Source organism: Mauremys mutica, chromosome 6 (genome assembly GCF_020497125.1).
Source record: "Mauremys mutica isolate MM-2020 ecotype Southern chromosome 6, ASM2049712v1, whole genome shotgun sequence".
NCBI classification, from domain to species: domain Eukaryota; kingdom Metazoa; phylum Chordata; order Testudines; family Geoemydidae; genus Mauremys; species Mauremys mutica.
The window spans coordinates 90688782-90707737 of NC_059077.1; the positions used below are offsets into that span (position 1 = coordinate 90688782).

An 18956-nucleotide genomic window follows, 5' to 3' on the forward strand; every position below is an offset into this window, starting at 1 on the left:
TAGCCGTGCATTATTAGCAGTGTGGTCTTCCAAAGCTAATGCAGCTATACTTAACATTGAAGCTCATCTCTTTATTCTCCTTTTGTAGCGCTAAGAGTAGGGGAGATTTATTTTGAACATTATTATTATTTGTATTACAGTAGCCCCTAAATGCCCATTTGGAACTGAGGCCCTGTTGTGCTAAGTAACATAGTGAGACAGTCTCTGTTCTGAAGAGTTTACAGTCTACGTAGATTAGATGGATAGCAGGTGGGAGGAAAAAAAGAGAGACAGAAAGGTGGAGTGACTTGCCCCAGGTCATGCAGAATGGCTTGGATTAGGACTCAGGGCTGCTGGCTCCCAGGCTACTTCCTTATCCACTAGCCCATATTGCCTCTAGGGTGACCAGACAGCAAGTGTGAAAAATCAGGACAGGGGGAGGAGGGTAATAGGTGCCTATGTAAGAAAAAGCTCCAAAAATCAGGACTGTCCCTATAAAATCGGGACATCTGGTCACCCTAGTTGCCTCCTTAACCTAACATTGTCTAACTCTCTCTATTGTTTAGTACAGTGGAACAGAAAAAACAAAACCTGATGTAGATTTTTATTTATACCTCTTTATCTCCTTTCAAGCCAGTCAAGACCAGGAGGGAAAAATAGCTTTAAGAAACAAATCTACCATTTCGGACCATAAACTAATTTTTATACTTACGTTTTTTTGTTTTAGAGGCTTGGTTTAAAATAAAAGTAAGGCCAACAAAATCAGCATCTTTATTTGCAAAGCTGGCCTGGTGAACGGAAATGTCTGAACTAGCATAACAACGCCTGGAAACTTGCGGGTGGTGGTGGAGAGGGGTCCTGGAAGCTGTTCATCCTTTGTGGAGGACTAACATGATCATCCCAGGGCCAGGGAATTTGGAATAGCATAAGTGAAAGAATTTCCTGTCCCCAAAACACTGTTAGCTGCGGGGAAACAAGACCTTGGAAACTTTTGCAAGCACAGTAGTTCCTTGGGATTTTGTTAGGGCTTCCTCAAGAGATTTTTCTGCTCTTAGCAAATCAGGAACATCTGCCCTTCCCAGCCCATAGTTATTGTCACAGTAAACAGAGTTTAAATATTTTTCTGTTCCTGATCTTCTGCTCACCTAAGTGGCCACCTGTTCAACTCTGTATGATATAATCGGCTTCATATGATGGCATATTTTAAAGGCCATCAATGTGGGTCGTACTGTACAAACAGAGGAAGACATAGTTCTGCTCCAAGAAACTCAGTGTCTAAATCAAACACAGGGTAAACAAGTTGAGGATCCAGCCTCCTACTTGTACCTTCTCCGTTCAAGTCCCCCTCTCTTGGTGGATAATTCTTACTGTTACTTGAACTCCAGTGGGTTTTTTACTTCAGATAAAATGTATTTTCCCAATGAGGTGCAATGGTTTAGTTGCTTTTGTGCCTGAGAAACATTAGAGCATGGCCATTCATTTACCTTTTGTCTGCTACAGGTGTGCTACTTAAATGTGATGAGGTTTAGTGAGTCTGTCACTTGTGGGAGAAGTTATGTCTCCAAAGGAATTGATTTTTGGCTTTCATATGCAGTCTTTGCCAGTGGCACCCGAGACATCTGGTGGTGACTGCTGGAGGAAATATGTCCTATTTAATCACCCACACTAATCAGTTCACCAGTACGGTTTAGGATTGGGGTGATCATCAAATGTAAAGCATGTCAAGAGAAGGCTTGTTGATTAGAATGCTGTACTCTGCATGGTTTCTATCTTCTAGAAAGAAGGGCCGAGCTTTTTCAGGGGAAATGGCTTTCTTGGTGCATTTTTGCTGTCTTGTCTTGTTTCCTGTTTGGAGGAGCCATGGGCTAGGATGCCAGGCGCAGCTTGGGCCCTGATTCTGCAAGTGACTCAATGTGGACAGACCCCTGTGCCTGCATGGAGCCCCATTGATATCTGCGGGTCTCTGTGTAGGTGCCCATATGGAGTAACTTACAAGATCAGAGCTAAAGCTGCTTGCAGTTTTTCAGATGAAAAATATTTAATAAAAAAGGCCCTTTTTAAAAGTCAAAAATTTTCATGAAAAAATATTTTTCAAACTTTTCTTTTTTTTTCCTGACAAAATTGTAAAATGAAAAATGGAACCATGCTTTCAGTTTTTGTCTGTTTGGTTTTCTGCTTCCCTCCTCCCTCTCTGCCTTCTTCAGTGGCAAGTGGAAAAGGGAGGTGGGAAAAAATGAAAAAGGGTTAGACAGGAAAGCCAAAAAATTTACATTTAAAAAAAAAAGATTGAAGCAAAAATTTGATTAAACCTTTTGTGAAAATATCAAATAAAGTAAATCCATTCAGTTCTGAAACAGAATGAAAATGACTTGAACGTTTTTATATTTTTCACAATTTTTTCCATATATCATACATATATCATATACATATATCAACCTACTGTAATTCAGGACCTCCGAGAGTTTGCCCTTCTGTTCTCTTTTTTTGTTCATTATCTTTAGTTTGCTTGACTCTTAAAGGAAGGAAGAAGAGAAGGAAGAGGTCTGATGTGTTTATCTGATCGAGACGAGAAATGCAGATTGGGATCTTTTTTTAATGTTTATATTGAATTTAAAGGGAAATTTGTTAGCCCTGTTGTGGCAAGTAACATGCAAAAATGACTGTAACTAAATTAGATGAGAGAGAAGCAAACTACTTCTCTGTAGTTTGTTTACTGTGTGTGTTTGGCAGTATTCTGTGTATATCAAGTTTTGCCATTTCCTTCTTTATAGTCAGTTTCCTGACTCTTCCACAAAACAACAGAGGAGAATATTTTTTTAAATAGGAAATATTATTTAAGCATAAAATCTGGCAAGGGGGGGTTATGGGGCGTATGTATAACAGAAACACTTTAAACTGTATTTAATTTGGCTAGATCTCAAATTGGAAGTGTCCCTTTAATTTTAATATACAGTTTTTTAAAGCATTGCCGGATCAAAGAATCTTCTGAAAAAAAACAACACTTATTTGAGATTTAATTCATAAATACAAAAATGAGTTTTGAATTGGGAATTTGGAAAAGTAAATGGATCTCTTTGCTAGCAAACTGGTGACAATTAACAGCTTGGAAATTTTGGGTGGGTTTTACTCAGGCCAGGTCTACACTATAAACTTACATCAGTTATAACTACGTTGCTCGGGGGTGTGAAAAATCAACACCCCTGAGCAACACAGTTATATCAGCCTAACCCCTGGTGTAGACAGTATTATGTCAACAGGAGGGCTACTCCTGCTGACAGAGCTACTGCCTCTCGCAGAGGTGGATTAACTATGCCGACGGGAGATGTTCTCTCGTCAGTATAGTAGCGTCTTCATTGAAGTGCTACAGTGGCGCAGCTGCTCTGGTGCATCTGCACCGCTGCAGCTTTTTAAGTGTAGACCAGACCTTTGGGATATCAGTCCTAATTGCTTTCAATAGCACTTTTAGCACTTTTTGAAAATTCTACCTTTTGATACTCAATTTACAGATGTGAAGAATCTATTTTTATCCGCTGCTGAAAAAAATATCCACTCCTTAAAATTTAATTGGTGTTGTTTAACAAGTAATGCATCACTTTGATTTACATGTGAGTTGTAAGAGCTGGGGTATGATATAGCCACCTGTACTTCCAATTGGAGCATTGGTTTCTGTTGGATCTACTGCCCTTCAAGGGAACAGAGATGTGTCAGAGGTAAAAAGCCATAGGGTTCTAGGTGGAGAGGCAAGTGTTAATGGACAGAACTCTGAATCAGCTGGGCCTTCTTAGCCTCCTAGAAAGGCACCTGGAGCAGTTATAAAGGGAGAAAAGACAGCTGCTAGGGATGGCTCAATAGACAGGCTGCTGGCCAGAGGGCAGGGACTGGCTGGCTGAACTGTATTCTAGTTCACCTTTTGGAATGAAGGAATTGAAAGACTGCTCTTTGTGCTTTTCTGCTACAAGATGGGCATTGAAAACTGATTTTAAGTCTGTGCTTTGCCCTTCTCCTGGAGTAAAAGAGATCCACAGATTCAGCTAGCTCTTCCTTTGGAGCAAGAAGGGATTTAAAGACTGTATTTCCTTTTTTTTTGGTTCCGCCTGTCTAAGAGATCTTTGTCTCTGCTTCCTGGAGAGGATCCAGGAACTGTGCCAGTGGAAAACTAGCTGAACTCCAGGGTCCTTCCTCGGGAACAGGGACTGTCTCTTTCTATGTTTGTACTGCACCCACCACAATAGAGTCCCCATCCCAATGGGTATCGTCGAGTGCTACTGTAATATAAATATTTAATAATGAAGATTTTGGTCTGGAGGGCTGAAGAGAGCTCAGGGGACAGGGTGGCCAGAGAGCATGGAAGACCTGCCAGACTATTGCCTTAGTTTGGGGCTCAAGATTGGAACCCCAAAGCACTGGAAATGGCTGGAGTTCTTTTCTTTCCCTGGCATCAAGGAACTGCAGGAAGCTGACTCCGTGACAGGAATTGGAGGGTATTTATTCGATAGCACATAATTGGACTTTGATCAGAGAGAGATGCCTTGTTGATTATTTCTTTGGTATTAGCCTGACAAAGGGATTTTATGTCTAACTTTGTAATGAAAAAAGAATTGTTCTAGACAAGAGACTCATCTTTTTGTATATGCAGCTAAACCTAGGTGAAGCTGATCATCAAGGCCTTTACACACATGCTTAACTTGACTATCCTGAGCAATCCCATTGATTTCACCACTCCTGACTACAAGCTAAGAAGCACTCATGTCGGTATTTGCAAGTTCAGGTCCTTAATGATCTTCTTCACCTAGATGTGGCTACATTTGAAAAAAGATGAATCGTCTCATCTTGGACATTGCTTTCTTCTGTGGGATTGGGACCTGAAAGCAGGTGATAATGCACAAGATAAACAGTGTAACTGTGATTATTATTTTAAATAAAATGAGCAATAAAAGGATGTAGGTTTTTTTTTAAATGGTATATACAGTTTAAGACACCAGTCCTACAAACACTCAACATGCACATAACTTTACTGACGTGAGTTAATTCCTAGGATTAAGTGTCTCAAAGACTGGCACCTAACTTTGTATGTTGAGGGTGTTTCTAGAGAGATAATGCCATGTATTTGAGCAAATCACATTGCTTGACTATCTCTCAAAGCCCATTCTTCCTCTTTAAAAAAATAGTAGACAGAGAAAATCCTAGACCCAAAATGAAAACAAGCAGACACAGTTAGCAATAAAGACAGAAGCAACATTAAATTCTTAAAAGTCCTCAGTTGGGTCCCAGGAGGAGAATGTATATTGTATTTTATTTGAGAAAGCTAATAAAGGAATAGTTTTATTTTTTTTAAATTTCTGGCAGCTTGAGCATTTATTTATTCGGTGTGACTTATAAAATAACAAGTGCCCATCCCATGCTCCAGGCTTCTCTACAAAATGTTCACATAAGATCATACAATAAACTGCTCTGCCCATTCCTATTGTTGTGACTAACCATTGCTCCCTGGCAAAAAATCAGGGCACTAATAAAGCTCCTCAGACCGAGTTTCCCACAAATACACAAATAAAGACAAGCTTTGCATTGTGTCCAGAGGGTTAACACAACCAAGCCCTGCGTGAAATAAATTCCACTCAAAGGTCCTTTGTGCATGATGCTCTTGCAGTCATTCCCTTTTGTTTACATCAAAGTCCATTTCTAAATGTGTTTGAGGTATGGTAAGACCCAGAACATCACTCCCCTGTAGCAATTGTTGTGAAATCTTACATCCACCTGTAAATGAATGCACAGTCTTAATCATGGTGTTTTATTGTGTCTTTTTTTTTTTTTTTTTTAGGGTGGCAAAGTCACTGAAAGTCCCTGTGTATGAAACACCAACAGGCTGGAGGTTTTTCTCAAATCTGATGGATTCTGGACGATGCTCACTTTGTGGAGAAGAAAGCTTTGGCACCGGTAAGAAATCCAGCAACAGTGTTTTCCATAGAGCCTTTACTCCACTTATTCTCTTGCGGGATATTGGGCACAAACTTTTTCATTCAGTGGTAGGAAGACTCAGCAAATTAATTCCCTGGCATGATTGACCAGTGGACTCTCAAAAGTTCAAATTTGGATAGGTGACTTTTAAGATCTGGGTGCCACATAACCTGTGTTATGAAAAATCAGAGTTTCAGTAGCAAAAACAGTAGGCCAAACTTGTTCTGAGGGGATGGGTAAGCTGCCTGCCATTCCATCCTAGAACGGCACAGGACCCAGAACATTTTTTCTGGTCCTACTGCAAAAACAAATTTTTCTTCACTGGCTGTGCCAGCAATTTGATGGATTTTGTGCATGTGTATATGGTCATCATGTGTATTAATTATGAGTATCTGTGCATTAAACTGAACCTGTTGCAGGTGTCTCTGTTTAGGATATTGTCTGGTTTTCCAATAGTTCTAGCGACAGAAAGAACTCTGTAATAAAACTACTTTAATGTCATCCAGTCAGTAGCCATATTTGCCCAAAGAAATTGTCTCTCCTCTGCCTCATTAGTTAATGAAGCCAGTCAGTGGCATACAGAATGCAAAGCAAATATGAATAGCCCATCAGAAACATAGGATTGCTAGCTCCAGCACATTCTGCAAACATGTGAAACATCGATCTATGCAATCTGTAAGTTTTGCATTTAAAGGTATGGGGCGGGGGGTGGTGGTGGTGGTATAGAAATAACTGAATAAACTCCACTGTGTGTTTGTCTCCTTCTTATTCCTAAATGTGTTGAGTGCATCTCACTGCAGTTCTTCTTTAAAAAAATAATCTTGACTCTGGATAATGGTTTTAGCATAGAAGTACATCTGAATAGTTGGACTGTATTTTTTTTTTGTAATTATTTTGTATTTTGGTAAGAATTCTAGGAAGTTCTTTGATGCTTGGAATGATTTCTCTGTTATAGATTTTCATAGAAAAGCAAACACCAGGCATTCATGTGGCTATTTTCCAAAGGGCAGTCTACACAGTCCTTGGACCTTAGAGGACTCGGAAAAGAGGGGGCATTTTAAAGGAGACTGGGAAGTTTATTTCCTTTCAGAATATGCTCTCATTTGTCTCCGCCCAAGTTCTCTGGATGCTGAGGCTTCAGCTGGGTGGCCAGACCCTGAATGGGCGACAGGGGATGGATCACTTGATGATTACCTATTCTGTTCCCTCTGGGGCACCTGATGTTGGCCACTGTTGGAAGACAGGCTACTGGGCTAGATGGACTTTTGATCTGACCCAGTATGGCTGTTCTTATGTTCAGCCTCCCTCCCACATGGCAATGAACCATGCCAGTATGGTTCCTGACTCATTCATGAGTGGTAAGGACTACAGCCAGCAGAAACTGTTACTTTCAATTGCACACAGAAAGGGGAAGGATTTTGGTCACTTGTCAATTTAAAGGAACAGCGCCAGGAAAAATACGTGATTATGCTGTAAAAAAATAAAAACCAACAACAATATTTCCATACTACATAGCATGTAAATATGCATGACTTACCCTTGGAGACTGGGTTTTGCTAAGGACAGTGCTGGCCAATGAGTGTCCTGAGCACAGATGGTCTGTAACCCTGCAGGTCATTAGGAAGTTCTGAGGGACACAGAAGCAACATAGTGTGGAATGTCAGCCCTTTCAAAGGACCCAAGTGCATGTATTCCAAGGGCTATGCCAGGGGTGGGCACACTACATCCTGCGGGCCGGATTCGGCCCACTGGCTATTTTAATCTGGCCCCTGAGCTCCCGCTGGGGAGTGGGGTCTGGGGCTTGCCTGCCTCCGGTGCTCCATCCCGGGAGCAGGGTCGGGGGCCGCTCCACACGGCTCCTGGAAGCCGTGGTGTGGCCCTACTCCGGCTCCTATGCTCTCCAATGGCCCCTTCCAGTGCTCCAGTGGGAGCTGCAGGGGCAGTGCCTGTGGCCAGGGCAGTGTGCAGAGACACCTGGCCATGCCTCCACATAGGAGCCACAGAAAGGACATGCCACTGCTTCTGGGAGCCGCTTGAGGTCAGTGCCACCCAGAGCCTGAATCCCTGAGCCTCCCCCTGCGCTCCTAACCCCCTGCTCCAATCCCCTTCCTGCCCTCCAAACCTCTCAATCCCAGCCCAGAGCACCCTCTTACATCCCAAACCCCTCATCCCCAGCTCCAGCCCAGAGCCCGCACCCCCACCGGAGACTGCACCCCTTCCCAAACCTCAACCCCTTCCTTCAGCCCTGATCCCCCTCCCACCCTCTGAACCCCTCAGTCCCAGCCCAAAGCAGCCTCCTACACCCCAAACTCCTCATACCCAGTCCCACCCTAGAGCCTGCATCCCCAGCCGGAGCCCACACCCCACCCGCCTGCCCCAGCCCGAAGCCCCCTCTCACACCCTGAACTCCTTATTTCTGGCCCCACCTCGGAGCCCTTATCCCCAACCAGAGCCCTCACCCCCTCCCGCACCCCAATCCCAATTTTGTGAGCATTCATGGCCCGCCTTACTATTTTTATTCCCAGATCTGGCCCTCGGGCCAAAAAGTTTGCCCACCCCTGGGCTATGCTGACTCTGATTGGAATATAGAGGGCATCATGTCTCTGGATTGGGCCCTCTAAGTTCCCTTTTACCCAGTCTCATGGGTGCTAGGGATGATCCTGCCCCACTGTGTGACTGTGTCTCACTGAGGGAAAGGAAGCTCCTTTGATGGTCACACACCATCAAAGACACAAAGCTTGTCTTCTCCTCTGAACCTCTGTCTTCCTTCCTTGTCTTTGGCCTCCTTCCCTGGACTTGCTTCATTATTTAGAGCAGGGGCGGGCAAACTTTTTGGCCTGAGGGCCACATTGGGTTTCTGAAATTGTACGGAGGGCTGGTTTGGGGAGGCTGTGCTTCTTGCCCCCTGACGCTCCCCAGCCCCAGGACTCCTGCCCCATCTAACCCACCCTGTTCCCTGACAGCCCCCGGACCCCTCACCCCTGACTGCCCCCCGCCACCCCATCCAACCCTTCCTCTGATTCCTAACTGCCCCCTGGGACCTCTGCCCCATGCAACCACCCCTTCTCCCTGACCGCCCCCAGAACCCCTGCCCCTGACTGCTCCCCCACTGCCCCATCCAACCCCCCTCCCTGACTGCCCCCACTGGGACCCCTGCCCCCATTCAACCCCCTGTTCCCCGCCTTCTGACTGCCCCGAACCCTATCCACACACTCTCCCCCTGACCACCACCTTGAACTCCCCTGCCCTCTATCCAACCCCTCCCCCCCCCGCTCCCTGTCCCCTTACGGCACTGCCGGGAGCGCCGATGACTGGCAGCACTACAGCCACGCTGCCCAGCTGGAGCCAGCCAGGCCTCCGCGCAGCACAGAGACCGGGTGAGGCCGAGGCTCTGCAGCTGCGTTGCCCAGCAAGAGCTCGCAGCCCCACTGCCCAGAGCATTGCGCCGGCGGTGGGGTGAGCTGAGGCTGTGGGGGAGGGGAGACAGCAGTGGAGGTCCCAGGGGCAAGCCTCGTGGGCCAGAAGCTCAGGGGCTGCGGGCCGTAGTTTGCCCTCTTCTGATGTAGAGCCCGAGTGTGGTCAGAGGCTGTACTGCAGCTTTTCCCCAGGTCTGTCCCTGATTTCTCAAACCCCTACTGGCTCCCCTTTACCTCACACCAGTATGTGTGCCCCCAGCTCTTTCCATATCCTTCCCTAATCCCGACTCTCCCTCTTCCTGGTACTAATAAACCCTTGATAAATCCTCTGTTTCTCATGTGTAGTTGCGGGTGCCATCTGTGTTAAGAGTGCACAAACTGCCTTGAGCAGCCTGTGGGATGGCTGCTGCCTGAGTTCCATCCTGGCCTACTAACTGTGCAACAGTCCCTGAGCACTGCCAACAGGGCCGGCTCCAGGCACCAGCATTCCAAGCTGGTGCTTGGGGCGGCACTCTGCAAGGGGCGGCAGTCCCTGTTTTGCCCCTAAGCAGCGCCGAATTGCCGCTGCTGGTGAGGGGGTGGGGCAGTCCATGTGCCCTTAGGGCGGCAGGCGCGTTTCCGGTGGTGGCAATTTGGCAGCAGCAGCTTCTATGTTTAGCTGTCCACTGCGGCTTCAGCTAAATATAGAAGCTGCTGCGGAATTGCCGCCGCAGCTGAAACGCGCACCCCCCCTGCGCTGCTTGGGGCGGGGAAAACTGTAGAGCCGGCCCTGACTGCCAAAAATGTTCTCCAGTCCTGAGCCACCACCTCATGGTGCTCAAGCCATTGGGTGCTCAGGCAACCTGGGTGCAGTCAAATACTAGCTTTGAAAGGGTGCCCAGTTTCCACTTGAACTGCTAGATTGCACCCAAATGGCACTTTGCATCAACCAAGTTATGAAATGTTATGTCTGCATCTCTCTGCTTCAGTTTCTCCATCTGCCAATTGATTTTAATAAGTCTTATCTATCTGAACTGACATGAAACTTGTTTGTAAAACACTTTGAAATCTTCAAATGAACAGTGCTTTAGAAATGCAAAGTGTTTTATTAATAAGTATGTGTATTATTACTATGAGCCTTTTCTCTTTTATGTAGTGTCCTAGACTACATTGCCCTTCACCAATTTCTGCTTGCACTGGGAATTTGAGTCCGTGTTAAGACTTTCTCCTTAATGATCTCACTGTAGAGATAGGAAACTTGGCAGTTCTTTAGTTTTCAGAATTTCATATTTAAAGGACTTCACCATCCAGTTGGCCAACACAATGACCTTGCTACTCTGTAAAAGCAAGAGGGATTTTACAGGCCGGCATCTAAATTATCACATTTATTGTCATACTAACCTGACAGCACTTAAAAGTGAATGGTTCTATGCCCAGGTAATACAACCCAGCTGTAGTTCCCAAATAATGCAATCCCCTGGTGTTATAACAAAAAGAGATTTCGCAGTGGCCAGTAAATAAAAGCAAATTTTCTGCTATAAAAGGACAAAAGATTTTGAAAACATCCCATAGAGCTGTGTTTCCCAGACTTGTTTTCTGGCAGCTAATCTTGGAGTTGAACCAATGCATTAAAAACTTCTTCCATTTTTGTAGTAGTGTGGGGAGTTTGTCAGATGCGGTTAGTAATTTGCTGGTATTATGAGTAATACCCAAGACACAGTTCAGAGAAAGGCGTCAGCAGCAGCAGTTCTTATCTAAATTTCATCAGCAAACTATTAATCAGAATTAGGAAATCTATGTACTTGATTTATCTTGCTTATATCCACCTTGGCAAATGCTGCATCTCATTTTCACACGTTTTCATACTTCATCTCTAAACTTCCATATGTCAGCAACACCAGAGGCTTTCTGCCACAAGCTTAACAGAAAGAAAAGCTAAGAGAGGTGGAGTAGATGTTCTATTGCTATAAAAAAGACCTAGCAGTGTATGCAGATCTCAGTGTAAAACCACGGTAATTTCATTTGCTTAAATGGTGTAACAGAGATAAGAATGTGGCCCCAAAAATCTTAGTTTCCTTAAAATGTCAGCACACTGCAGACCACTGGAAGAGGAAGAATTTGTAAGATACAAGGGAAGTGCAAACAAAATAATTTCCCATTAAGGCTAAACATTTTTTTTCAGTTTGATTTTGGTTTTAAAAATTGCATTTCGAGAAATAATGTCCCTGATAGCATTGACTAGCATAATTTGGGACAAAACAAGAAGATATTTATTTTCATGCATATTATTATTATTTATTAAAATAGTGCTTCATGCTCTTACTCAGTATTGAGGCCCTATTGTGGTAGGCAATGTACAAATGCATAGTAAGAGACACAGTCTCTGCCCCAGACAGCTTACAATACCAGGTCTATTAGAACAGGACAATTTTTGCACCCATTAACACACTTTGCAAGCTCATTCTGTATGTGGGATTACACTTCAGTGTAAAACTGCATGGTATTTGGACTATTTAAATTGAGTAGTAGTTATTGCTTTAATTAAGCATGTCAAAGGTTAGTTAAGTATAAGAGAATAGACAGACAAAAATGTGTTATCTCTGCTATTAAGCTGCCCTTCCTGCCTTTCAGCCAATCTCTTCATTGAAGCACAGGCCAGAATTCACTAGTGTTTCAGGGTTTTTCAAGGAACGAATTATACAGAATTAAACTTAGAGGCATAGTACGTTGAACTCAGCAAGATGGAAGCAGCAGTACTGGTGTTACAGCCCTTGAAATATATGCTGTTGTTGTGCATCTTTAATTTGATTAGGTTATAAAAGTAGTTCAGATCTCATATTCCTCCTTACCCATATGCTGATCCATGGCTACTGGACAACCGATTAGCATGATGTAGAATGTGTGAACTGAAGTGTAAGCCATGTGCGCTCGGTATGGCACTCTGTCCCCTCAGTGGTGGGTGGGCCACCTAGCGATGGGGAGTGTGCTACAATCCTGGATAAGAGGGATTGGTCTATTAGCTCAGGCAGTACAGGCTCATGTATTAAGATCTAGAGGTCCCAGCTTTGATCGGTGCCAACAATCCACCCAGGGACATTGGTGTTACAAAAGTAAAGATACCATTAGTCAAACTGAGGAGGGAAATGGCAACTGGCTTCATCCAAAACACTGCATGTTTTTCAACTAGATCAATAGGAATAATTAAGAGGTAGAAGGCCAAGAAAATCAGAGGGTATAGTAAGTTAAGTACACATTCACCTAGCAGAAGTAATGGTTTTAAGACTGCTAAAAGGAATAAGGGCAATGGATAAAACAAACATGCATGGAAATAATAAGCCAACCTGTGGCTGATAGAAATGCTGAGGAAGGGAAAGCAGTGTTAAAAGATGAGAGAGAATGACCAACAGGCTTTGAGAGATGCCAATGATCCAGTAGGGTTTGTTTTTATTATAAAAGAAAATGACTCCTGCTGTACGCACAGAATTATTGTTGTACTCAGAACAGGCTGGCATTTTTACTGGTAACTTTGGATTCTGGAGAATCTGCATTGCTTTCAGTTTTTCCATCCACACTTTTGTCACCACTTTTCTTTCCTCCGTTCCCTTTTTCTGTAGTGGCACCATACTGTTTGTCCTCCTGAAGGACATGCAAAGGTCACAGAACATGCCAAAGCTGCTACGTGGATCAGAAGAATGATACATGTATACGCTCATCCCTCTTCATGGAAATTTATGAGCTCTGGCCATGCCAACATAAGGCTTGGAACATACAGAGGCCATTCCAAAAATTCCTCTGCCCATGTTTCACTGGACCATTTTGGTTCAATAAAATGCACATGAAGTATTCGGTAAATCAAAATGCAATTAATCTTTGGTATCTAGTTCAGTTTTCATACAGATAGGATGATGTACAAGGCATTTTGCTGAATGAATAAGTACACATTTTATGATATGTGTCTAACAAATCATGCTGTGTAGAAGGCTATGTAACAAAGAATGTATGATTTGTCACATCAGATCAGATCATTGGTGCATTTAGTTGTATACTCTGCCTCTGTTTGTTGCTAATATCGTATAAGTGTTTGTACAGCCCCCCCCGCCCATAATTGTAATATCTGAAAGCCTAATACTTGATGTAGCAGTCCTGTCTAGCCCATAATAACATACATGGAGTGGAAGGTGAGGCTCCTTTCTGATCTTTTGGTGAATAGCTTATTCCTAGGGCCCTACCAAATTCATGGCCATGAAAAATGCATTACAGACTTTGAAATCTGGCCTCCCCCAGTGAAATCTGATCTCATGGGGGAGACCAGCATTTTTCAGATTGGGGGTCGTGACCACAGGTGCCGACTTTCTAATGTGCCAGGGAGAGCTGTCCCCTGGCTCTGCCCCAGACCTCGCCGCCACTCCACCCCTTCCTCCAAGGCCCTGCTCCGCCCCTGCCTCTTCCTGCCCCATTCCACCTCCTCCCCCCAGCATGCTGTGCCCTCGCTCCTGCCTCTCTTTCCCAGAGCCTCCTGCATGCTGTGAAACAGCTGATTGTGGCGGGCGGGAGGCGCAGAGAGGGAAGGGGAGGTGCTGATTAGCGGAGCTGCCGGCAGATGTCAAACACTGAAGGGCAGGGGCGAGTTGATGGTGGGTCTGCCAGTGGGTGCTCAGCACCCATCATACTTTCCCCATGGGTGCTCCAGCTCCAGAGCACCCACACAGTCTGTGCCCATGGTCCTGACCCAAAGGGGAATTTCGGGATGGTCACAAGGTTATTTTAGGGTGTTCGTGGTATTGCCACCCTTACTTCTGTGCTGCCTTCAGAGCTGGGCAGCTAGAGAGTGGTAGCTGTCAGTTGCCTGGTCAAAAAGGGACCTTGGTGGCTCCGGTCATCACTGCCAACCGGGCCATTAAAAGTCTGGTTGGAGGAGCTGTGGGGTCTCGGGGCTAAGGCAGGCTCCCTGTTGACTGCCTAGCTCAGCGCGGATCCCGGAAGCAGCCGCCAGATCCTTGCGGCCCCTAGGCACATAGGTGGCCAGGGAGGCTCTGAGCACTGTCCCTGCCCCGAGTGCCGGCTCCGCAGCTCCCATTGGCCAGGAACCGTGAGCAATGGGAACTGCAGGGGCATAGCCTGGGGGCATGAAGGCAGTGTGCGGAGCCTCCCCGGTTGCTCAGGTGCCTAGAGGCTTCAGGGACCTGGCAGCTGCTTCCTGGGAGCCGTGGTAAGTGCCGTCAGGACCCCACACCCTCCCCCACACCCCAACCCCCTCACCCGGTCCTGAGCCTCCTCCTGCACCAAGCTCCCTCCCAGAGCCCCCACACACCCCTGCTCCAGCCCTGAGCCCACTCCTGCACCTCAAACCCCTCGTCCCGGCCCCACCCCAGAGCCCACACCCCCAGCTGGAGCCTGCACCCCCTTCCTGCACCCCAAAACCCTTGGCCCAAGCCTGGAGCCCCTCCTGCACCCCAAACCCCTCATCCCCGGCCCCACCCCCGAGCCTGCCTCCCCCAGCCAGAGTCCTCACTCCTCCCACAACCCCCTGCCCCAGCCCGGAGCCCTTTCCCACACCCTGAGCTGCTCATTTCTGGCCCCACCCGGAGCCTGTACTCCCAGCCCGGAGCCTGTACTCCCCAACCCCCTGCCCAGCCCGGAGCCCTTTACCACACCCCAAGCCCCTCATCCCCGGCTCCACCCCAGATCCCGCATCCCCTGCCCCAGCCCGGTGAAAGTGAGTGAAGGCGGGGGAGAGCGAGTGACAGAGGGAGCAGGGATGGAACGAGCAGGGGAAGGGCCTCGGAGAAGGGGTGGGGTAGGGGCAGGGCAGGAGAGTTCAGTTTTATGCTATTAGAAAGTTGGTCACCCTACATGCCACCCTTACTTATGTGTGGCTTCCTTCAGAGCTGGGCAGCCAGACAGTGGCAGCTGCTGAATGAGGGGCCAGCTCTGAAGGCAGCAGCACAGAAGTAAGGGTGGCAATACCATACCATGTCATCCTTACTTCTGCGCTGCTGCTGGCAGCAGCTCTGCCTTCGGAGCTGGGCTCCCGGCCTGCAGCTGCCATTCTACAACCCTCCTCCCCACCCTCACAGACAGTTCCTTTTTTCTCCGGACCCCTACAATTACAACACCGGGAAATTTCAGATTTAAAGAGCTGAAATCATGAAATTGATGATTTTTAAGATCCTATGGCTGTGAAATTGACCAAAATGGACCGCGAATTTGGTAAGGCCCTACTTATTTGACGTGAAATGTGAAATTACAGGGCTACAAGTGCTCATAAAATTATCCTGCCCTATTTATTCTTCTTATTCAATATTTGTATTATACAATCATAGAAAGATAAGGCTGCAAGGGACTTTGAGAAGTCATCAAGTCCAGCCCTCCTGCGCTGAGGCAGGACCGCATACACCTACACAATATTATGGGAGCACCGAGGGACTCTAACCAAGGGACACAATTGTGTTGTAGTAGCAGCACCTCGAGGCCCCATCCAAGATTGGACCTCCATTGTGCGCAGTGCTCTAGTAAAAGACACTCCCAGCCCCAAAAGTCCACGTACTATATAGAGAACACAGTCAAGGGGGAGGAGAAAGGAAGTATTATTACCATTGTGCTGGACATGGTGCAAACACATTCCCTGCCTGAAAGAGCTTTTAAACTCAGTTCCGTTATCTGACTCTCTGGCCTCGTATGTCAGTGAGCTTCACATACTTGACCATAATCTGTAAGAGAGTGTTTGGTTTTTGTATCTTCTAGAAACATGAACTTTTGCTTTTATTGGCTTTTTTCATGATTTCATTTATGCAACCTAGACATTACATGAATGTAGTTATCTGTATTTAATTTCCATGTTTCTGTTTAACTATGTTAGCATTTAAGTGGCTGCAGTTAGAATCTGAAATTCACACCTCACTGAGTTGAATGGGACAGGAGAGGTGTGAGTGGCCACCTCTTGTAATTGTTTTCATGTGCACAGTGCTATGTTGGTGGGAGAACTTCTCCCACCAGTGTAACTCCTGCCACTCAGAGAGGTGCTTTTCTTATTCCGATGGGAGAGCGTCTTCACCAGACACGCTCCTGCAGCGCAGCTGTATCGGTGCAGCAGTGCAGATGTATCGGTACAGCAGCCCCTCTGAAGCACTGTATGTATAGACCTGGCCTTAGCAGCAGCAGCAGTGCATCAATTTATATTGTGACAACTATATACCTTCATAACGTAGCAAAAAGACAGAAATCTTATTAAACGGAAGCACAGGATTTTACAGGATATAGCAGAAAGCAACAAAATTGCAAACTGATCTTGATATTGCAGGATTTATGTTCTGTTTGTTCTTTTTTACGCAGGGAATTTTATCCTCTCTGTTTGGCTTTTGGGCTAGAGGCTTTTGCTGAATGTTTTTCAGTGACATGGAATGTCCCTCAAGCAGATTGTTCAATCAGCTGCCCTTATGGCCGTCTAATCAGGGTAGGCAGGTAGACTATGCAGTGATTTCATAAAGGAGGCAGAGCTTCTTGTGGACGGTGCCTGCTCTGAGCAAGCCTAGCCACTGTGCCATTAAATGTCTTGGTGCAGTGCCAGTGTAGACAGCAAGTGGTGACATAACAGTTGCTATGCTGCAGTTAGTCCCAGGGCTGCCCAGGGGGGGCAAGTGGGGCAATTTGCAGGGGCCCCCACGAGAATGTTGGAGGCTTCCCCCGCCTCCGCCTTCCCCCATCCCCCGGCGCCTCAGTGCGCCACGTCCAGGAACAGCCCTGGCCAGAGCTAAAGTGGCGTGGCCTGGTCAGGGCCTGAGCGCCTCCCGCTCAGAGCCACGTGGTAAGGGGGCGGGGCTCGGGCCGAGCAGCGGGAGCTCAGGTCACGTGGAGCCACACCACTGCAGCGCTGTCCAGGGCTGCACCTGGAAGCAGCGTGCTGAGGCTCCGGGAGAGGGGGTAAGCGGCATGGTAAGGGGGCCGGGGGAGGGGGGTTGGATAAAGGGCAGGGAGTCCCGGGGACAGTTGGAGCAGAGGTTCTGGGGGGCTGGACGGGAACAGGGGGTTGGATTGTGGGCGTTCCGGGGGTCTGTCAGGACTCGGCGGGGGTGTGTGTGTGTGTGGATGGGGTCGGGGCAGTCAGGGGACAGCGAGCAGGGAGGGGGGTTGTGGGGGTGTGGGGTCCCGGGGGGGTCTCAGGAGGGCGGTCAGGGGACAAGGAGCAGGATGGGTCAGGGATTCTGAGGGGGGCAGTCAGGGGTCGGGGGTCGGATAGGGAGCAGGGCCAGGCTGTTTGGGGAGGCACAGCCTTCCCTACCCTAAAGCTCATTCAGCAGTTTGAGGCTTGCAGACAGCTATTTAACACAAAGAGCCAATCTGTTATCTTTTCCCTTAGGGCTACCATCTCTTTCACTTCTCAAATGCCAAATTATAGTCTACATTTAATTTCAGTGCCATAGGGAGATTCATGTCAGGGGAGGGTAGCTTCATTTAAAATTATCCACTTTAGATTAACAGTGACAGAGCCAAGAGAGCCATGGGGGAGGGATCACATGAGAAGAGCAATGTCTTACACCACCTATCTCCTTCCCAACCCTACCAAGGGAGACTCCCCTCCCCTGCATTCCCCGAGGCTCCAGAGGGGTTAATTCAGTGGTTCTCAAACTTTTGTACTGGTGACCCCTTTCACATAGCAAACCTCTGAGTGCAACACCCCCCTCTTATAAATTAAAAACACTTTTTTATATATTTAACACTATTATAAATGCTGGAGGCAAAGCGGGGTTCGAGGTGGAGGCTGACAGCTCACAACCCCCAGTAATAACCTTGTGACCCCCTGAGGGGTCCCGACCACCAGTTTGAGACCCCCTGGGTTAATTTAATTTTAGTACCCTGTGTCCATTCACATGCATGTGCTATTTTGAGCATTTCAGTTTTCACAACATAGGCTCATCCCTCCAGTTTGTGAGGGATGCCATGGAGCCAGTCTCTAGGAAACAGATAAATTCATGTAAAAAGCAACAAAGAGTCCTGTGGCACCTTATAGACTAACAGACATATTGGCGCATAAGCTTTCATGAGTGACGAAGTGGGTATTCACCCACGAAAGCTTATGCTCCAATACGTCTGTTAGTGTCTAAGGTGCCACAGGACTCGTTGTTGCTTTTTATAGATCCAGACCAGCACGGCTACCCCTCTGATACTAGATAAATTCATGGAGGTTAAGTCCATTAATGGCTATTAGCCAGGATGGGTTAGGAATGGTGTCCCTAGCCTCTGTTTTCCAGAGGGTGGAGATGGATAGCAGGAGAGAGATCACTTGATCATTACCTGTTAGGTTCACTTCCTCTGGGGCACTGGGCATTGGCCACTGTTGGTAGACAGGATACTGGGCTGGATGGACCTTTGGTCTGACCCAGTATGGCCATTCTTATGTTCTAACCTAAATGAACCTAAAGTTATGGACACAGATATGAATCAAGGAAGCCAGCAGAGTATCAGAAACCTGGAAAAATCTCTGACTGGATGGGCTCAGGCGTTTGGTCACAAGCTGAGGTAGTTCAAAAGTTTTGGATTTTTTTTAAGCAGAATTTTTTTATTGTTTCTTTAAACAATCAAACACAGCAAGCAGCAAATATTTGGCCACACGCTTCTGAAACCCCAAAT

At 46.6% G+C, this 18956-nt stretch overlaps 1 protein-coding gene across 3 annotated transcripts in view; it reads left to right on the forward strand.

Annotated features, from left to right (window-relative positions):
* Positions 1–18956, forward strand: part of PGM5 (phosphoglucomutase 5) — a 136289-nt gene that overhangs the window by 76164 nt on the left and 41169 nt on the right. For all 3 annotated transcript variants that reach the window (XM_045021932.1, XM_045021931.1, XM_045021930.1), the window contains one exon: positions 5798–5913. In XM_045021932.1, the coding sequence (XP_044877867.1) occupies positions 5798–5913 (116 nt within the window). The remainder of the gene's footprint in view (positions 1–5797; positions 5914–18956) is intronic.